The sequence below is a fragment of the Galdieria sulphuraria genome, assembly GCF_000341285.1.
Source record: "Galdieria sulphuraria unplaced genomic scaffold scaf_6, whole genome shotgun sequence".
NCBI classification, from domain to species: Eukaryota; Rhodophyta; class Bangiophyceae; order Galdieriales; family Galdieriaceae; genus Galdieria; species Galdieria sulphuraria.
In genome coordinates this window covers 181,898-198,994 of record NW_005178469.1, presented here as the reverse complement: position 1 = coordinate 198,994, position 17,097 = coordinate 181,898, and the positions used below count along the sequence as shown (strand labels likewise).

General features: G+C 39.7%; 10 protein-coding genes across 10 annotated transcripts; 4 read left to right on the top strand and 6 right to left on the bottom strand.

The window, feature by feature from the left end:
* Positions 1 to 1,961, bottom strand: Gasu_11150 (RNA polymerase-associated protein RTF1-like protein). Its single transcript, XM_005708202.1, has 3 exons — positions 933 to 1,961; positions 447 to 881; positions 1 to 396 (listed from the first exon to the last, which is right to left on the bottom strand). The coding sequence occupies exons 1-3, from the start codon at positions 1,953 to 1,955 to the stop codon at positions 37 to 39; spliced, it is 1,818 nt and encodes a 605-aa protein (XP_005708259.1). The 5' UTR covers positions 1,956 to 1,961; the 3' UTR covers positions 1 to 36.
* A 10-nt stretch (positions 1,962 to 1,971) lies between these two features.
* On the top strand, positions 1,972 to 3,526 carry Gasu_11140 (uncharacterized protein). Its single transcript, XM_005708201.1, has one exon. It carries the CDS (start codon positions 1,989 to 1,991, stop codon positions 3,078 to 3,080), a length of 1,092 nt encoding a protein of 363 aa, XP_005708258.1. The 5' UTR covers positions 1,972 to 1,988; the 3' UTR covers positions 3,081 to 3,526.
* Positions 3,527 to 3,663: 137 nt separating this feature from the next.
* On the bottom strand, positions 3,664 to 4,261 carry Gasu_11130 (CSL zinc finger domain-containing protein). The gene is made up of 3 exons (XM_005708200.1): positions 4,221 to 4,261; positions 4,072 to 4,173; positions 3,664 to 4,024 (listed from the first exon to the last, which is right to left on the bottom strand). The coding sequence occupies exons 1-3, from the start codon at positions 4,221 to 4,223 to the stop codon at positions 3,887 to 3,889; spliced, it is 243 nt and encodes an 80-aa protein (XP_005708257.1). The 5' UTR covers positions 4,224 to 4,261; the 3' UTR covers positions 3,664 to 3,886.
* A 10-nt stretch (positions 4,262 to 4,271) lies between these two features.
* On the top strand, positions 4,272 to 5,506 carry Gasu_11120 (succinyl-CoA synthetase alpha subunit). Its single transcript, XM_005708199.1, has 4 exons — positions 4,272 to 4,584; positions 4,639 to 5,095; positions 5,155 to 5,271; positions 5,315 to 5,506. The coding sequence occupies exons 1-4, from the start codon at positions 4,312 to 4,314 to the stop codon at positions 5,473 to 5,475; spliced, it is 1,008 nt and encodes a 335-aa protein (XP_005708256.1). The 5' UTR covers positions 4,272 to 4,311; the 3' UTR covers positions 5,476 to 5,506.
* Positions 5,507 to 5,511: 5 nt separating this feature from the next.
* On the top strand, positions 5,512 to 6,345 carry Gasu_11110 (20S core proteasome subunit beta 4). Its single transcript, XM_005708198.1, has 3 exons — positions 5,512 to 5,831; positions 5,883 to 6,050; positions 6,095 to 6,345. Exons 1-3 carry the CDS (start codon positions 5,554 to 5,556, stop codon positions 6,228 to 6,230), a joined length of 582 nt encoding a protein of 193 aa, XP_005708255.1. The 5' UTR covers positions 5,512 to 5,553; the 3' UTR covers positions 6,231 to 6,345.
* A 616-nt stretch (positions 6,346 to 6,961) lies between these two features.
* Gasu_11100 (transcription factor) lies at positions 6,962 to 8,726 on the top strand. Its single transcript, XM_005708197.1, has one exon. The coding sequence runs from the start codon at positions 7,099 to 7,101 to the stop codon at positions 8,380 to 8,382; it is 1,284 nt and encodes a 427-aa protein (XP_005708254.1). The 5' UTR covers positions 6,962 to 7,098; the 3' UTR covers positions 8,383 to 8,726.
* A 34-nt stretch (positions 8,727 to 8,760) lies between these two features.
* Gasu_11090 (uncharacterized protein) lies at positions 8,761 to 9,871 on the bottom strand. Its single transcript, XM_005708196.1, has 3 exons — positions 9,438 to 9,871; positions 9,136 to 9,371; positions 8,761 to 9,085 (listed from the first exon to the last, which is right to left on the bottom strand). Exons 1-3 carry the CDS (start codon positions 9,829 to 9,831, stop codon positions 8,813 to 8,815), a joined length of 903 nt encoding a protein of 300 aa, XP_005708253.1. The 5' UTR covers positions 9,832 to 9,871; the 3' UTR covers positions 8,761 to 8,812.
* Positions 9,872 to 10,381: 510 nt separating this feature from the next.
* On the bottom strand, positions 10,382 to 12,691 carry Gasu_11080 (mitochondrial protein translocase, MPT family). Its single transcript, XM_005708195.1, has 6 exons — positions 11,595 to 12,691; positions 11,439 to 11,544; positions 11,041 to 11,391; positions 10,879 to 10,991; positions 10,693 to 10,828; positions 10,382 to 10,644 (listed from the first exon to the last, which is right to left on the bottom strand). The coding sequence occupies exons 1-6, from the start codon at positions 12,600 to 12,602 to the stop codon at positions 10,421 to 10,423; spliced, it is 1,938 nt and encodes a 645-aa protein (XP_005708252.1). The 5' UTR covers positions 12,603 to 12,691; the 3' UTR covers positions 10,382 to 10,420.
* Positions 12,692 to 12,800: 109 nt separating this feature from the next.
* Positions 12,801 to 14,481, bottom strand: Gasu_11070 (uncharacterized protein). The gene is made up of 2 exons (XM_005708194.1): positions 14,074 to 14,481; positions 12,801 to 14,024 (listed from the first exon to the last, which is right to left on the bottom strand). Exons 1-2 carry the CDS (start codon positions 14,447 to 14,449, stop codon positions 12,916 to 12,918), a joined length of 1,485 nt encoding a protein of 494 aa, XP_005708251.1. The 5' UTR covers positions 14,450 to 14,481; the 3' UTR covers positions 12,801 to 12,915.
* Position 14,482: 1 nt separating this feature from the next.
* Gasu_11060 (uncharacterized protein) lies at positions 14,483 to 17,081 on the bottom strand. The gene is made up of 7 exons (XM_005708193.1): positions 16,939 to 17,081; positions 16,580 to 16,883; positions 16,387 to 16,527; positions 15,256 to 16,320; positions 15,086 to 15,201; positions 14,926 to 15,028; positions 14,483 to 14,880 (listed from the first exon to the last, which is right to left on the bottom strand). Exons 1-7 carry the CDS (start codon positions 17,072 to 17,074, stop codon positions 14,544 to 14,546), a joined length of 2,202 nt encoding a protein of 733 aa, XP_005708250.1. The 5' UTR covers positions 17,075 to 17,081; the 3' UTR covers positions 14,483 to 14,543.
* Between the last annotated feature and the right edge of the window lie 16 nt (positions 17,082 to 17,097).

The following is a 17,097-nucleotide window of genomic DNA, read 5'->3' as shown; positions in this document are numbered from 1 at the left end:
ATATCCAACAAGAATAAACTCTTCCTCAACCCGACACTAAAATGTATCATCAAACAAATCGTCCAAGCTCACATTTACAGTTTCTGCAATTTCGACAGGATTCACAGAGTCAACGGCGTCTTCCTTCGGATGATCCACCATCTTTAGAGCTGCCTCTATAGCAGCATTTTCTTTAAAGTCTTCTTCCTTATTTTGTAAAGACTGCGACAAGTCCAATTCACTTCCCTTTCTATCTATAGTAAAGTAAGAAGTGTTACCACGAGAAGTTCTTCTCGAAAAAGGATTCAGCTCGGAAGGAAGTCGATCTTTCGATATTTGCTTCTCAATTCTCTCTGAATCCATCCTTGCATTCTCTTCTTTCGACTTCCTGGCAAGAGATTTCATCCTATCGTCGACCTTTTCACGAATGTAAATTCAACAAAAAGCAATTATGACATAAGACTTACCATATCTTCCAGTCGCCTACGATGATACTTGGCTTCCAATCTTTCTATTTCAACCAGTTTCCTTTCATAATCAGCAATTTCTGCAGCACTTGCACCATTATCCCGTAAAAAAGTAATCTGTGTTAATATCTCATTCTTCTTCGCTACGTAATTGACACGCTCTGGATTCAACTTTTCAAATTTCTCAATATGCTTTTGTAATTCTTCATCGCTAACTTGAATATTTCCTTTCCTGTAATCTAATGACAAAGATATAAGGTAATTCACGTCGTCCTTGGTCGGTATAGTTTCTCGATCATTCATCATTTGTTTAAACCAACGATCAAACTCTGCCTCCGTTGGATGTTTGTTTGAAAATCTCTCAATGGAAAATTCACCTTTCACCGAACCAAATAGGCAAATAATCCGCTTGTTGGTATATTGACCACCGACTTTCTAAGGGTACATAAAGTTAGCATGCATAATCAAAAATTTCGACATGCTTACATAACGAGGTTCTCTTTCATGAATCCCTGCAATACGAACGAGTCTATAAACTGGGATGTTCGGGTTATCCGGTGCAGTTCCGACTGATAGACGTGCAAACATGCCAACTATCATTTTGTCAAAAAATGGTTTGCTTAAGAACATTTCCAACATTTGTCTCCTGAAAAACATTGGAGTCGTTCTACCAGCTTCACTGACGATATCGCTGTACATAATCGGTCTACGTCTTTCCTCAAAATCCTTTTTCAACTGTCGCCTGTCCATTGTATGCTGTGATACTTCTTCTCCCTCTGAAATATCCCCTGATAACGAACTTTCTTCACTGAAGGAGAGATCCTGATAATAGCTATGAAGCCCGCGCTGTTTTCCCTTCTGTATTGCGAGTGACTCCAAAGCAGCTCTCTTCTTCCTGGATTTTTCGCTCTCCCTTCTTGGACGTTCAGATAACTGAGAATGCTCCGCAGTAGGAGACGTATCCTCTGCTTGTTCTCCGATTCTTCTCTTAATATCCTTCTCAAGTTTGAGCTGCTCTCTTCTTTCCAGTCTTTCTGCCAAAATTGCTTCTCTTTCAACCTCACTAAGGCCCATAAGTCTTGAAACATCTTTGTCATCACCGAATCCATATTCGTCATAGCCGTCTTCATAAAAGATTCTTTGTTCTTCTACGTGACGGCTTCTCCTACTCGACTTTTTCAAGTGGGAAGGTGGTCTAGGCCGTTTCAACGAAGGCGAAGTACTTGGGGAAAATCTATCTTGTTTACTGTCTTTTCCACGCTTTTTACCTTTCCCAGTAGAGTTCTTCCTTTTTGAACTTTTGTTTGGTACGAATTCGTCGTCTGAGTCTCTCTCAGCCTCTTCGTGGTTTTCCTCAAATTTTTCCTCATATTCTTCTAACTCACCAACGTCACTTTCTGAGTCTCCAGAATAAAAGTTTTCAGAGAGTTCCTCCTCGTATTCTTGAGTATTCTGGTTTGTAGGATTTGAAGTGACAGCCAAAAGTTCGGCCTCTAAATCGTCTTCCATAAACCAAAATTAGTGATTCGATTAGTTTGGAGAATGGCGCTTGCTTCGGTCTCCACTTCTCGCCTTCTAGTTCTTATGATAGGGGCGGGTATTAGTGGAGCAACTTTGTACAATCACATGGATGGAGTTACTTCTTTTTTTAAGGAGGTTTCTAGAGCTGCAATTCACAGCCTTACGAAACCCACCAAAGCAAGTACGTCGTCTTCAGGTCAAGGCAATTCAGAAGAACTACAGTCACTAGCAGAACAAATCACTCGCCTTTCAAGAGAAGTGTCGAAGTCCCTTGCGGCTGTTCAAGAAAGTTCATCTAGACAACCCTTGGTTACGTTTGTTGGAAATGGCCCCGGTCGCCTCGGAAGTAGTGGGTTTGTCTTTACCTTGTCCGTTTGTGGTTCAGTTGTCGTCGTGGCTATAGTAGCGAAGAGATTTTTTGGTTTTCAAATTTGGGATCTCGCGTATGTTTCGAGTAGACGTTTCAATCAAGCGTTTGAGACTTTGAAGGGCGCCGTAACTAGAGTTTCTGGTGCTTTAAGTCAAGTACAGAAGGAGTTGTCTGTTAAAATCAAACAAGTGGAGGATAAAGTTGTTGAGTCAAATATTTGTTTGGAACAAAAACTACAAGATGAAATGGAGGAAACTCGCCGCGATATCTACACCGTTGGCGGTGATGTTGCAGAAGTTCGCAGCATAGTTGGAAACGTGGAGCAACAATTAGAAGAGCTGCAAAATAAGTTACGTTTTGCCAATCGCGGAATATATCTTCTATGCACCGTCGTTTCACGACTTCCGGAAAATACTACCGTTGAGTTTGCCTCCGGACTGAATCCGGCACGGGAAGAATTAAAAGAGTTTGCGAATTCGGCAGTAGTAGAGAAGTTGGGCCTTGCATACAAGCCCACTTTGCCGGGTCACTTGGACAAAGGTGCTCTTTTGGGACTAGGTAGTGCCTTGGCAGACTTGGAAAAGAGTAACTTTTGCACGACTGACTCTAACGAAGCCAACTTGGAGACTTCAAGTTGCCCGGAAAGGGAGAAGTTAGAGAATGTTGGAGACTTTTCCAAGAATTCGAAATCAATGAATTTCTTACAAGGTGAGAACAGAAGAAACTGGAAACTTGGAAGATAGGCCTCTCCTGAACCACAGTGAAGTGATTGGATTGGTTTCAGAGAACCTTTTCTTTCGTGCGTTGTTTATAGTTTATTTTCCGTTAATAAAATATGCTTATAGAGTCATCCAAAGGATCCTCGATTTTCAATATTGACAAATTGAAGCTTCGATAGTTTTGTTGGGACGACTGAAGCCATCAAACTTCTGAGATGCTTCAAGAGTCTGTGCAACTCCTCTCATCGAAGGAATTCAATCTAAGGTTGAAAGGTTATTTTGATAATATTATCATAACGCAGCCTTGAGCTATGAATTTCTAAATACTTTCTACTTGCTCTGTTGAAGTTTGTAAAGAAACGAAAGTTGCATATTTTTCTTTTCTTGTATTATATGGGCCCCCTCAAAAAACATAGAAGGCCACTCTATTTTTAAATAAATTTCCACTTCACAGTATTGAAACTTTGAACCGTTCCTTTTATGTCTCTGGTCTATCCTCGACGCCTGCCAACGAGAGTGGTTTCTTCAACAATACTAGCACGATCCTTGATTTCGACTGCAACTTTCTTGTGGACCTCAATTGCAGATCTTAAACCAAGTTCTTTGGCTTAAGGGTTTTCTGTTTACTAAAATATAGTAGTTGCTGTACGTTCAGAAGGAAACTATCGTTATAAAAACATTGTGTTCCGTGAAGATATTCATATGATAGCAGAACAGTCGACTCGAAAACTTTAGCTACAATGAAATGGAACCAGTATAAATGTCGAAACGTCTCTAGTCTTTCTCACAACAAGCAGTTTTATTTCTAACTTCCTACAAGAAAATAAAACTCAAGCAGCGGCAACAACACAAGTTCCGTTCCCTGTTTCACCAGTTGAGGACTGGAAGTCGGCAGGATTATAGACTACCCTTATAACAAGTGAACAACTTGGACAATGCGCTATTTCTTCTCCTAAACGTAATTCTTCCTGAACCTTCTCGTAAGACTCTCTCTAACTCAATAGGGTGGACTTACAAGTGTAATTTGAAACAAGTCGCCACAGGGACACTGGTAAGTGTAGGCTTCTAAATCTTCGTTCCATATCATATCTTCAATTTCAACTTCATCATAAACACTCTTTTGGAATTTTTCAACAAAAGGTTAGACCTAAAGTCGTAGCTTACCATTGTGGAAAGTGGCCTGCCTAAACAAAGGAATTATATTCGATTTTCTATTGGGGCAAGAGAGACTTGAAGAGATAGTCCAAGTTGTTCCATGTCTTGTGCATCATTTGGTTCTCTGCAAAGAGCCTGGAGGAGTCTTGCCTGCTCCAGTCATAGACTTTTCTCATCCTCCAGTGCGTCGAACAGGCCCCAGCCCTATGTGGATAAGAACACCAAAGTTATTGTCCAAGGTTTTACTGGCCGTCAGGGAACGTTTCACAGTCAACAGTCCATTGAATATGGAACCAAAATTGTTGGAGGCGTTAGCCCTAAGAAAGCAGGCACTATGCACCTCGGACGCCCAGTATTTTCTACTGTGGAAGAGGTAAGATAGTTTCATGTGTGGGTTAGCGTCACGACGTGTTCTGACCTGATCTAGGCTGTGAAGGAAACAAAGGCGGACGCTTCGGTTATTTTTGTGCCCCCTCCAGGTGCCGCTGGAGCCATCGAAGAAGCAATCAAAGCAGAAGTTGGAATTATTGTATGTATTACGGAAGGAATTCCTCAGAAGGACATGGTTAGAGTTAAAACCCTTTTGAATGAGAGCACGAAATCTCGCTTGATTGGTCCCAATTGTCCTGGCATTTTGAAACCCAACGAGTGTAAAATTGGCATAATGCCGGGTTACATTCACTCACAAGGTTGTATCGGAGTTGTTTCTCGTTCTGGTACGCTCACGTACGAAGCTGTGGATCAAACGACAAAATACAGTCTGGGTCAAAGCATTGTTGTTGGAATAGGTGGCGATCCTTTTCATGGAACAACCTTTATGGATTGTTTTGATATGTTTTTGAAAGATTCGAATACTAAAGGTATCGTTATGATCGGTGAGATAGGTACGTGACGGTCGTAACATTAACATTTTGAACGAAACTTATTCGCGTTATTAATGTAGGTGGCAGTGAAGAAGAAGAAACTGCGGAACTATTAAAGCAATCTATCATAAAGAAACCAGTTGTATCTTTCATAGCAGGTGTTACCGCACCTCCAGGGAGACGGATGGGGCATGCAGGTTCGTAAATAGTAGTAGTAAGTTCACTCTAACTTTATTGTAGGTGCCATTATTTCTGGAGGAAAAGGAACAGCTGCTTCAAAGATAAGTGCCCTAGAAAGTGCTGGTGCGACAGTTGTTCGATCTCCAGCAGCTATTGGAGCGGCCATGGTTGAAAAAATGAAAGAGTTTCAGATAAATAATGTGCACAGTGCCAAAAATTAGTTTGTAAGCCCAAGAGAATGGAAATAATCATTCCTTACAGTAAAATCAATTTCATTCGGTTTAATTTTTTGTATAGTGATGGATTCGGTGATTGCTCTAGTCGGCAAAGACTTTGTGTTGTCAGCCGCTGATACTTCAAACGCACGTTCTGTTATAGTAATGAAAGATGATGTTGACAAAATAATGGAACTTGATAGTCACAAGACCCTGGCGATGGGTGGGGAACCTGGAGACTTTGTTCAGTTTACGGAATACATACAAAAGAATCTTCACCTTTACGAATTCCAGACAGGACTGCAGTTGAGTACTCACGCAGTTGCGAATTTCATCCGTGGTGAACTTGCTAGACTTATTCGGTGGGCTTGCTTTGCTGTCGTTTTTTTCACACTTTGCTAAACGTTTTTTAGGGAAGCCCCAGTTTTAGCGAATCTGCTTTTAGGAGGCTTTGATGAAGTATCTGGTCCTTGTTTGTATTACATCGACTATCTTGGTACTCTGGAAAAACTTGACTATACTGCTCAAGGATATGCTTCTTTCTTTATACTTGGTACTTTGGATCGATATTATCAAAAGGAGTAAGTGAACAACATTTTTGTGTAGAGAGCTCTAAATATCCTAGTATCACGTTGGAACAAGGAATAGAATTGATGAAACGTTGTATTCAGCAGCTTGGTAAACGATTCGTCATCAATCAAAGGAATTTTATAATGAAGGTAGTCGATAAGGATGGTGTTCGCCAGATAAATTTTGAATAAAGAGTTTGAGCTATTTACTCGGTAGAGTTTTTCAAGTGTTTGTCAATGACGTCGGAGGAACTTGAATAATGGGAGCAGCTGGAACCTTGAAACCTATAAAGCGTTTGTACTCCAAAGAAGATAGTTGGGTTACATCGACGAAGCGAGCATTATATGCATAATAGAATAACATTCACAGGCACAGTGGGATTAAACTGCTTGACCAAGCATTTTCACGTTCTTAAAAACTGTCCCACTTGTTGATATACAATCTCACAAGTATTCGAAGCAAGAGACTTGCAGTATTATTATCTTTCCAAGAAGAAGGAACAATCTAGAGTAAAATATGTACCACACATATTTGTAATGCAAGTTGAAGTTCGTGACATAAGAATATGTTCTTCCGTACTCCTTCGAAGAGGTGTAAATGCCTGAAACAAGGGACAGGAAGAGAAAGGTCCACAGCAGTCTACGCGACAAGGCGGAAAGTTTCTTTGAAATATTAAATCTCACCAGTTCGAGGGCGCTTAGTAAAGACGGATTCTGTTTGAGGTTCCACGTCCACATCGAATAGGCGACTCGCATTATCAGAAATTTCGACGTTTCCATCCCTTCGTTCATACCTTTTGGAAAGGTTGCGTTCGGAAGAGAAAGACAGCTAAGATTGTTGTGAACTTTCATAGAAGCGTTAGAAACGTAGATTTAGGTCGTTAACACGAAAAGCAAGCTTCTACGGGCGTCCTTGAGGGAAGATTGGGAGTAGTTGTGTAGTGTTAAAACAAGCTAGACCTTAAGGCAAGATTACTCCATATTGTTCAACTAGAACCATGCCCGTTTATTTTAGTCTTTTACAGCATTTTATGGTTGAAAACTTAAATAGCTAGAATAGATGCCAAAACAAAGGAAGTCGTTAACACTTGACTGCCTTAAGAATTACTTCGGTCGAACACTGGAGGAAGCTGCCAAGGAGCTAGGGGTTTGTTCGACAGTAATCAAAAACGTTTGCAGACAATATGGAATTAGAAGGTGGCCATATCGAAAAATTCAGAGCATTAATAGACTCATCGAATACTTAGAACAGCAACTGCGTGAAGACTCGAAAGGAGAGAAGTTTTTGGGAGACGAAAAAAAGAGAAGGGTAATTAATGAACTGAGGCGCCTTCAAAGACAGAAAGACCGTGTTCAAGCTTTTCCTGAGAGTGCGAGTGGACAAGAGATGGGTGACGAAGAGCTAGAAGATAGCGAACCGGATAAAATGCTAACTGAGACGAAACTAGAATATCCGAGCAGTGAGAGCCTTGGCAGCTTCGATGCTCAAGAGAAATCCAAAACTATAGAGGAAACACAACAACTGTTTCTTGGTTCTTTTCAAACAGTAGATGTGCCTGAAGAAGAGATTATCAGAAGAACAGCGGAACAGTCTTCGGGTTTCCAAGGAGAACCGTTCTATCACACTTCCGCACCAGTCACTGACCTCAATGAAATCAAGGATAATCAACACGGTAAATGTTTCATGGCGAATGAACATTTTCATCCGTATTCTTCACATTACTTGGCGGATACTTCCTTGGCAGACTTCCAAATGAAGGGCCTCACAGTAGGACTAGAAGAGGGGACACAATCATCAACAGCTCGAAGTGGCTCTAGTTATTCATATGAACATCTTTGGGCTCCATCAGAAAGTTTGCGTAACGAAGACAAGGTCATAAGTGGATCTTCCGCTAATGAATTTGAAAGGGATAATGCAGAAATAAGAAGAGGAACTGTGGGAGAATTGCAACAGCCGTTGCGATCTTCAGCGTCCAGTGCACGTTCAGAAAGTGTCACGCAAGAAGAAGTTTACACAGAGATGACTGACTCCTCCCGTCTTAGTTATCTAAATCCAAGTCAAAATTTTGCTAAATTTCTAATGAACTTGGGACCGCAAGGAGTTCAAGCATTGGGTCCTGAGCTTATTGTTCAACTTGCACAACAATATTATGAGGAAACCACACGTTCGTCATGTTTTGGTTGTCAGACGTACGAGGATATGGAAGATACACTATACAATATTCGTTTGTTGAAAGGAAGAATAGAAGATTTGGAGAGAGAATGCATGATATTGAAATTTCAAAATGAGGTCCTCAGCAGTCTAGTTGCCAGTCAAAATAATACTAATTTAAGTCAGAGTTAGATGGGATGATTGGTATCTTTCTCTTTGTACAACAGTTGAATATATTTATTCTTATAGTTTCAATCATCACGTAGTTTTCATATTTGTCGAAGATCTGAATGAACTACGTTGCAGAAGAGGGTTTTTTTGGCATACGCTGTTTTGAGACGGCTGACATATTGACTTGTCTATCAACACCCGTTTATAGAATGATATTATTTTATAACCATTACGTTTTAGCTTTTACTTCGGTGATTTCATTTTTTGTTTTAAAAATTAACATAAAGAGAGAGAGAAAGAGAGAAAGTGAACTATATTATTGATCCTTCCTCTAGAAAGAAGAATATGAGATTTTGCCATTTTCTAACTGTTGGAGAGTTATGTTACAAAGAAATGTATACTTAAATGCATTGCGTATGCACTTTGAAATTATTCCTATCATAGTAACTCTCTAAGGAGGTAAAAACTTTAAAATAGGTCGTCGTAATTCAGAATCTGGAATTCCAGTTAGTCTGCAAAATGCTTCAAGACGCTCAACATATCTCAGCAATGCATTTGCTTCACTACGTATAGTATTCAAAACTTCCTCATATTCCTGAATCTGTTTGGCCATTTCAGTCATTCGTTGTCTTTGTCGCAGTCTGGATTTCTCTGCGGATAACCTATTTCTTAAAATTTTCAAGGTTTTCCTTTCTTCCTCTGAGAGATTCTTCTTTCCCTTCGACTGTAACAGTTCTAGAACTTGAGAAGAAGATGCATTTGTTGAGCTCGGACCTGACTGCTTTCTTCTTCTTCTTCTTCTTCTTCTTCTTCATATCGACGATGTAGTCTCGAAGATAAGACTGATGGTTGCAACTCTGTTCTAGATTCAGAGGAGGCTTCAGCCTGTGTTGTTCGTAAGGCGGGTATCCTTGTTTCAGAATAATGAGAATAGGTCATCTCAGGTTCATATTCCTCATGTTTGTCAACAGGAGAAGTGACATGGCGTTGTTCTCTGTGTGACTTATTTTCTTCAATATAAATTGCACACATTAGACTCGATCAGAACGTACAAGTTGAACCAAGCAACCACCTACCGAACTTTTGTTCATGGAATATAGGAAAAGGATAGCTCCTTTTGTTGGCCCCCTTATTCTTGATCGCTTTTTCTTCTTGGTCGTTTGTAGACAAACTAACAGAGTATCCCTTTGAGCTGGATATCCCAAGGTCAGGTAACAGAGGAAGCTGTCTCGTCTTGGAATAAGCTGATGTACGGTGAGAAGCTTCAGCATATGGCTCTTCGGCTGTAACTTGCAACTGCTCGTAAGGAGATCGTCCCCTACCTGGAGTTGCTTGTGAAGAGGGTGACTGGGTTATAAGAGGAATAGAAGGTCCTGCGGAAGAAGAATAACCAGGTTGTTTTTCACTTTCAAATTCTGTGTAGTTTTGTTTTCTCCTTGGAATACCAGTCGTACCTAACAAAGCTGTCATAGTATAGAAAGTCAACTACTTTCAAAATCTTGCCTTCAAAGAGCGTTCTTAAAGGAGGTAATCGTGTTGGGAAGGATCTCTCAACTTTCTGAGCTTGTTCTATGGAGAAATCAGGTTCCTCCTTCTTACTTTGTTTTGTCTTTGGGAGCTGTGACATAATTCATGCTGATTCAGTCGGTTGAACTGACTGCTATTCAAACTAACAGAATATCCAGCGAGTTGATAGTAACAACGGCTTGTAGGATATCTTACTACTTGGCTTGCTCAGCGACGTGACATCTTGTCATTTCAACGGGGAACAAGTTATCAAAGACGTACAATTTGATAAACGTTTTCGATTCTTTTTTTGGTATGATTGCAACGTGGCAACGTCGGATTTTGGTGTTGACAGTCTGGCTTTAGAATTACCACACTTCCGCTGGTGTGTTCAACGTCAATGATTGGTTATCGTATTCCAATCGCCAATCCGTGACGATTGGGTTTGAAGCGACACTTCCGAAATTAGCTCAGGCAGCCACGTGGATGCATCCAATCCACGAATAAGATAGTTGTCATTGAATAACGATTTCTTCCAAACAATATTGCCATTTTATAAAAGAATAATACCACATTCTTGTCTCAACATGTTATAATACCGAGATTCAATTCCCTTATAGAGTTTCTTATATCTTTTCGAAGCATTTAGAAAGGCCACAAATAATTCTCTTGTTGGCATGATTCCTCTTTGCTTCATTTCTCGCACAGTATCCAGAGCAATATCAATACGTCCTGCAGCGCCACAGCAACCTAGGAAACCTTTGTAGCTTGCAAAACCTATCAGAAGTTACCGTTCCGAACACTATATTGAGCAAACTGACAGACCAGGTTGATAAACTGCAGTCATTGCCTTCCAAATGCGCCTGGCATTTTCAAACTTTGGGCCACAAGCCGTATACACAGCGTGATGTAATACTTCACCTTGTGCTCGTCCATTTTCATACGCGTCAAAGTATATTTTCTGTTCATTACTTAATATATAAAACGGCTCATTGACGGCTTTCTACTTACCATAGCATGGTCTGGATCTCCAGCATTTTTGCACGCCACAATTCCTATACAATAAGTCCTTTCATCCATTCGAACCCCAGCCTCCCGCATCTTTTGCATTAAAGTCAGGCAACCTACGAAATGACATTTAGGAGACACGATTATATTCGAACAACATCTTACTGGATAGATCACCATTACGAGCGTAACCATGCATCAACGAATTGTAACTGATCACGTCAGGTTCCAAAGAATGGGATGCTAAGCTATCAAATGCTTCCTGAGCACTATGAATATCACCCATCCGAACAAAAGCGTCGATCAATGCGTTGTAAAAAGTCAAGTCTGGATTTAACTTGCTATGAACCAACTTCCATATGTGACGAATTGCTTTACTACTGCTTATTTCTGTATACGTCGTATTTACACCAACGTCATCAAATAAGCGGGTGCGACCACTAAGCCTCAACAACTGAGTGTAGGTACAGATATCAGGAGCTATCTGATGACGTTTCATAAATGCAATAATAGATTCTTGAGATTCGTTCAATAAGGAGCTGGCAAAATTATCTCGACCTTACTTGCGCGAAAATATTCTCTAACATATAAACAAACATCTAAAAGATTATTACATGTGTATGCGTCTGGTTTCAATCCGTTGTAGAACATTGCGCCAACCCATGCGGCCTACAACATGTTTCAAAACTAACTTCAAGCAAATAAACACAAGCCTTTACCGATTTGTTCCAACTTTGGGAATACTTGAAAATACTAATAAGCAGATTGAATGTTGTCTGACTCAACGCTCTTCGGTCTAGACTCAGCATTTTCCGATAAACACTTAGAACTTGTTCCAAATCACGTTTACCAACTACTCCAATAATGCGGTTCCAGGTTTGTGTTGTCGCTCTTCCGCCAACTGCATAGATATCTTCCACAACCTGCAATATGTCAGGCACAGCACAGTCATTCACTAGACGAAAACAAGAATCTATTAAGCTATGCACTCTATTTCCGTCTAAATTGCACTTGTTCGAAGAAATCCAATCCCGAAAAACTCTTCGAATACCTTCTAGATCTCTTTCAACAAGAAGAGAAACAATCAGAAAGTTGTATTCTGGGTAATCTGGTTTGGTAGGCAACTCCTCGAGCTTCGAAATGATACAAAGTACAGTATTTGTATCTCCTCGACTAGCAGCTTCCCTCAATAAAAATTGCGCATCTTCTCGTGATAGCTCTTGTAAACGACCGAGAGTGAAGAGTTGTTCTAGCTTCCACACTGATTCTTTGACACTAGAGATACTCTGAGAGACTTGAGTTCCTCTCAACTCTTTCAAAGTACCCTTTTCTTCGAATACAAAATTTTCTTTCCGTATAACTTCCTTCACAAACTCATAGATTTGGTCGCTGAGTACAAACAGCCTGCCAGAGTTTCTTTTACCGTCTCTTCTCTGTGAGATATTTATCTGTGCTTCAAAGTTTCTTAGTTTTAGACTCATGTTTGTACGATGGTACAGTTCTTTTACGAAATATAAATAAGTTGGGTATCTTTCGTCTATAGCCAGTTTGATTGCTTTCCCTGGCAGCAAGGAGAAATGCCTGCATCCAAACAGTCCAGTCTTTGCACAAAGTCTTGGACAACAAAGCTTCAGCTGCGTCTTCCTTTGACTATACAAAACAGGAAAGTCCTTCTTACAGGTGCTAGCCAGAAAGCACGCCGTAAGCTTTGTTGATAGGTTTTTCATTCTCTTGGGTGCGGCAGCAGTGAAAATTTACAAAATCAAAAAATCTCGCAGCACGCATGAACTTTCTACAAAACAAAACTGGGACGAATCCTTATACAGTCTGGCGAACAAAAGATATTCAAGACTGATGACCGTAATTCTATCATTTTTAGGTGAATATAGAACTAACAAGGTGAAAATCAAAAGGACCTTTGACAAGGACACAAAAATGATGGGCAAAATAGTAAACAACTTGTTAATGCTTTTCATAGGAAATTGCAGTATCTAATGATTACAATATCTTTTTCTTGTTTGTGGCTCCGAGATATTTCTTCTAGAAACTAAGATATATGACACTAGTAGCTATTGCTAACGCGAAAAAAACTTCAATGAAATATCCCAAAATCACAATAGTGTTCTTTCTCATGGGAAGCATCAATTCCATAGAGTTTATAACTGACGAGCTGGAAAGGAGCATCCAACCTACAAAAAGACCTGACTCCGTATTTAAACAAAGAGAAGTAAATCCTTCCAAAACACGCATAAAAGAATGAGGATTCGACGCTGCTAACAACGCAATCAAACCAAAAGAGCAAAAATAGAGTACTCCGCGGATTTTGTTTTCTCCTAACCGTTTCCATCGAGGAGAAAATACTGCTTCATTTGTCTCGAGTCTTGTCCAACGAAATGCTAATCCATCCAATGCACTCTTTAAACCACTTCCCATAACTAAAAAGCTGACCGTAGTAGAGAGACAAATGAAACCGTTTACCAAAAAAGAGACAACGTTAGGAATGGAGTTCACTTGATGGAGTTGGGAAACCAAAGGAATAGTCGAAATTTGACCCAATTTGTAAGCAGTCTGAAGAGAGTCCACAGATGACGATTGTGGAACAACTAACAATATTGCGAGACACCAAACAGTACACAAAATGTAACAAGTAACGACTGCCAAAACAACAGAAATGCGGTACAACTTAACAGTACGATTATCTTTTTGAGAACCCAATTGAGACCAAGTAACTGGCATGATATTAACCACACTACCCAGGGAGACTGTTCCAATCAAAAAGGAGTCGAACAGGTAATTAAAGCGGTTTTGGAACGATTGACCTACTCTAAGACTTACAGTAGTAACTAGTGCAATTAAAACGATAAGTATGCTTCCTTTCAAAGCCGTGGCAATCGATACTACGTTCAAAGCACCAGGTAATACAAAGCATACTAGGAAAGAACATAATAAAACAAAAAGAAGAGTAGTGGTAAAAGAGTTTGAAACATCTAGGCCAAAAAATTGTCGGAAACTTTGAGGAGCCGCCAAAGCATAACTCGTCATGATGCTCACAAAGTGTACCAAAACAGTCAGCTCAAAAAGAAAGCGAATGAGTGGATTCTTCAGGTACAAAGCACTCATGGTGAAGAGAGAGGCCGCAGGCTTCCCTTCTATATGGAATGAAAGTAAGAGATATTCAAAACTATAAATTCCAACTACCTGAAAGAGTTGTCCCTCTGACACTGGATATAGAAGTATGCGGGAACTTCTTCCCTGTTGAAGAATCTTCTGTCTGCTCCGTTGCAGTTCGGTTGATTGAACTGTCAGTAATAAGTTGGAAATCGACCGCTTCAACGTTGCTTGTGTTAATAGGATGTAGCTCAGTTGTCAGTTTCGAAAGTGAGGCATCAGTTCGTTGTAAAAGTTCTACAAACGCAAAAACTACGCATATTTGGGCAAATAACACGACAGTGAAAACGACAAAAAAAGGCAAGAATCCACAGTTATAAAGTGTTACGGGGAGGCCAAGAATACCTGTTCCCAGAATAGTAGCAATGCTTATAAAATACACACTACTGAATCGCCAAACACACATTTACATGCCACTCAACACGAATGGATTTTTCTCAACGATGAAATATTCTTTATCTGCAAATTATTTTTAAAATTATCGTTTAACCCTCTTGGTGTTACCTTCCCAAAGATAACCTGGAAAACGAGTTTCCAGGGAATCCTCGAAAAATAGCAGCCCAGTCTATTGGAGGACCAGAACTAAAACTCGATCTGACTGGTTTCTTTCCTCCCAAACAACATACTTCATCACCAAGAGCATATGAGGAAGCCATATCCAGAAGCTTGGGAAATATCTCTTCTTGTAGTTTATGCCATTCCTTATTATTCTCGAGCATCATACGTATTTCTTCAAATTGATCGGCTTTTTCTTTCAGAAGCCTAGCAAAACGTGAAACGGTACTTAAAGCACTTAAATTTCCTATCTTCGGAAACTTCTCATTCAATAAAGAGTTCCTAGTCAACATAAGTTTGGTTCATGGCCAAACAGACGTAACTCACAATGTGTAGACGTCTCGAATAACATGGAGAACATTATATGCCGTATTGGATGCAAATGACCAAGGAAGTAGAAAGGACCAGAGTAATATATCGCTATTTCTTTCTAAAATTACACATTAATAAGATTCTGTGCCGAGTCAATACAAAACAATACCCTTACCAGATCCAAACGCTTCCTCGAATATTTTCAACAATAAATTCTGGAAACAATTACTCTGAGGATATTCCGATATCAACTCTAAACATCGTGACATAATACCCTGGTAGGATAACAAACTTTCATGACAAATCAGTATCAAAATGCGATGGGCTCAAGTCAAATGAACATACTTATCTATACACTGAAAACGAAAGCAAACAAGTTTCCAAATTATCTCGATACACTTGTAACGAAAATAGCGAAGTCGGGGAAAAACTATACGTGACTGCGAACACATAGCGTAAGGAGTGATAAGCTCGTTATCCTTCTCGTTACACTTTCTGAAACACTCATCTCCTTCAGTGAGAGCTTTGTGTGAGCAACCTTCAAATAAATCATCAAAAACTGGCTGCATTAAGATATCCAAAAGTTCGACAGTAGCTCTTACAGCTGGAGGTAAATCACAAACTTCTGACTTGTTATCGAAGTTCCTCTTTCTATATTGTATGTCATTTAGCTCATCTTGTGATTGTTCAGCAGGTAATACATTAAAGTTGCTATTTTCACTGAAATTCAACTCCTCATCCAAATATCTTATTATACTATCGTAAGCTTCATTGACCTTTTCTGGACAAAAGAGGCTTTTCTCTGTGTTCCAAAGCCAGGCCTCAATAACATTCGCAGCATTAAAAATATCTTGAACGGATTCACAATTGCACCAGCCCTCTCCAGTGGAATCAAACTCTTCATCTGCTTCGCTACTTTGCATATGGTTATTGCATTCAAGAGAATCTTCACAGAAAGTATCCTGTTGAAGATAATCTTGGGAAAGAATTATTTCGCACTTGCCATTTTCTCTCTTCAATCTTTCTACTGTGTCCAGAACTTCCCTCGAATAATAATTATATGACAAATCCAAATGAAACTGTTTGCTGGGACCGGATAAACTTTTTTCTGATAACGATAAAATAAGGGCTTCTGTTCCTTTAACACCAATCGAATTGTTGCATATATTCAGCCTTTGAAGCTTACAAAAATCTGACAATAAACTATTCGCAATATCAATGGCACCATTGTCACCAATATGATTATGAGAAATATCAATAGACTCGGGAACACTGGAATTCTTTCCCAAGTATTCAGCCAAAGCTTTGGCTCCAACTGGACCAATGTCATTACTGGAGAGGTTTAGAGTCGAAAGAACTTTCTGCGACTCCAAGGATTTGAACAAATAAGTAGCGCCATCGTCTCCGACCCTATTTTTTGATAGGTCTAACAGAATAAGAGATATGTTTGAATCTCGTATGGCTTGCGCCAATAACCGAGTCCCGGCATTCTTTAAAAGATTATTGGAACAGTCAAAAGAAGCCGTGAATTCGAACCCTGTTCCAGTTGATAACGCTGACGAAATCAAACGCGACTTTTTCTTCCCAACTTGACAACTAGAGAACAAAGTTACTTGACTTCTTTCTAATTATTCGTTTCTAAACTTGCCTAGAGAAATTAATGACGCACAAGTCCTGTTCCTTCTTAAGCATGTGCTCCTTTAGTAGTTTCAGTTCTGCAAAGAATCTATTTTCCATTTCCTTCTTCCCGTCTTTTTCTTTGAATACTGATCTTGGTTTCGAACGTTCAACAATTATACCAGTAAAAGAGGAATTGTTAGTTTGATTGCCTCCTGTCTGTGTGGAAGAGAGTTCCGTCCGTTGGGCTTCAGACTTTTGTTTCTTCTTTCTCTTTCCCCGTTTCTTAAACTTGTTCCCATTTTCACAATCTACGTCAGTTTTAAAACTAGAATAAGAGCTATTTTCTTCATATTCTATTTTCAATCAAGATAAGTGTCAGCTGGAAAAAAACTTGGCTGGCTTCCTTACCTGGCCAGTCAATGCCTCTTTCTTCAAAGTGGTCTGAAAGAGAGTCAAAGAAGACGTCTTCTAATTCCACTGAAAACTCCTCTACGTGGTTGCCTTCTTCTACTTTGGCTCTTTCATAACTATCTCTAGACTTCATCTACAAATATGTAACTGCGAAGA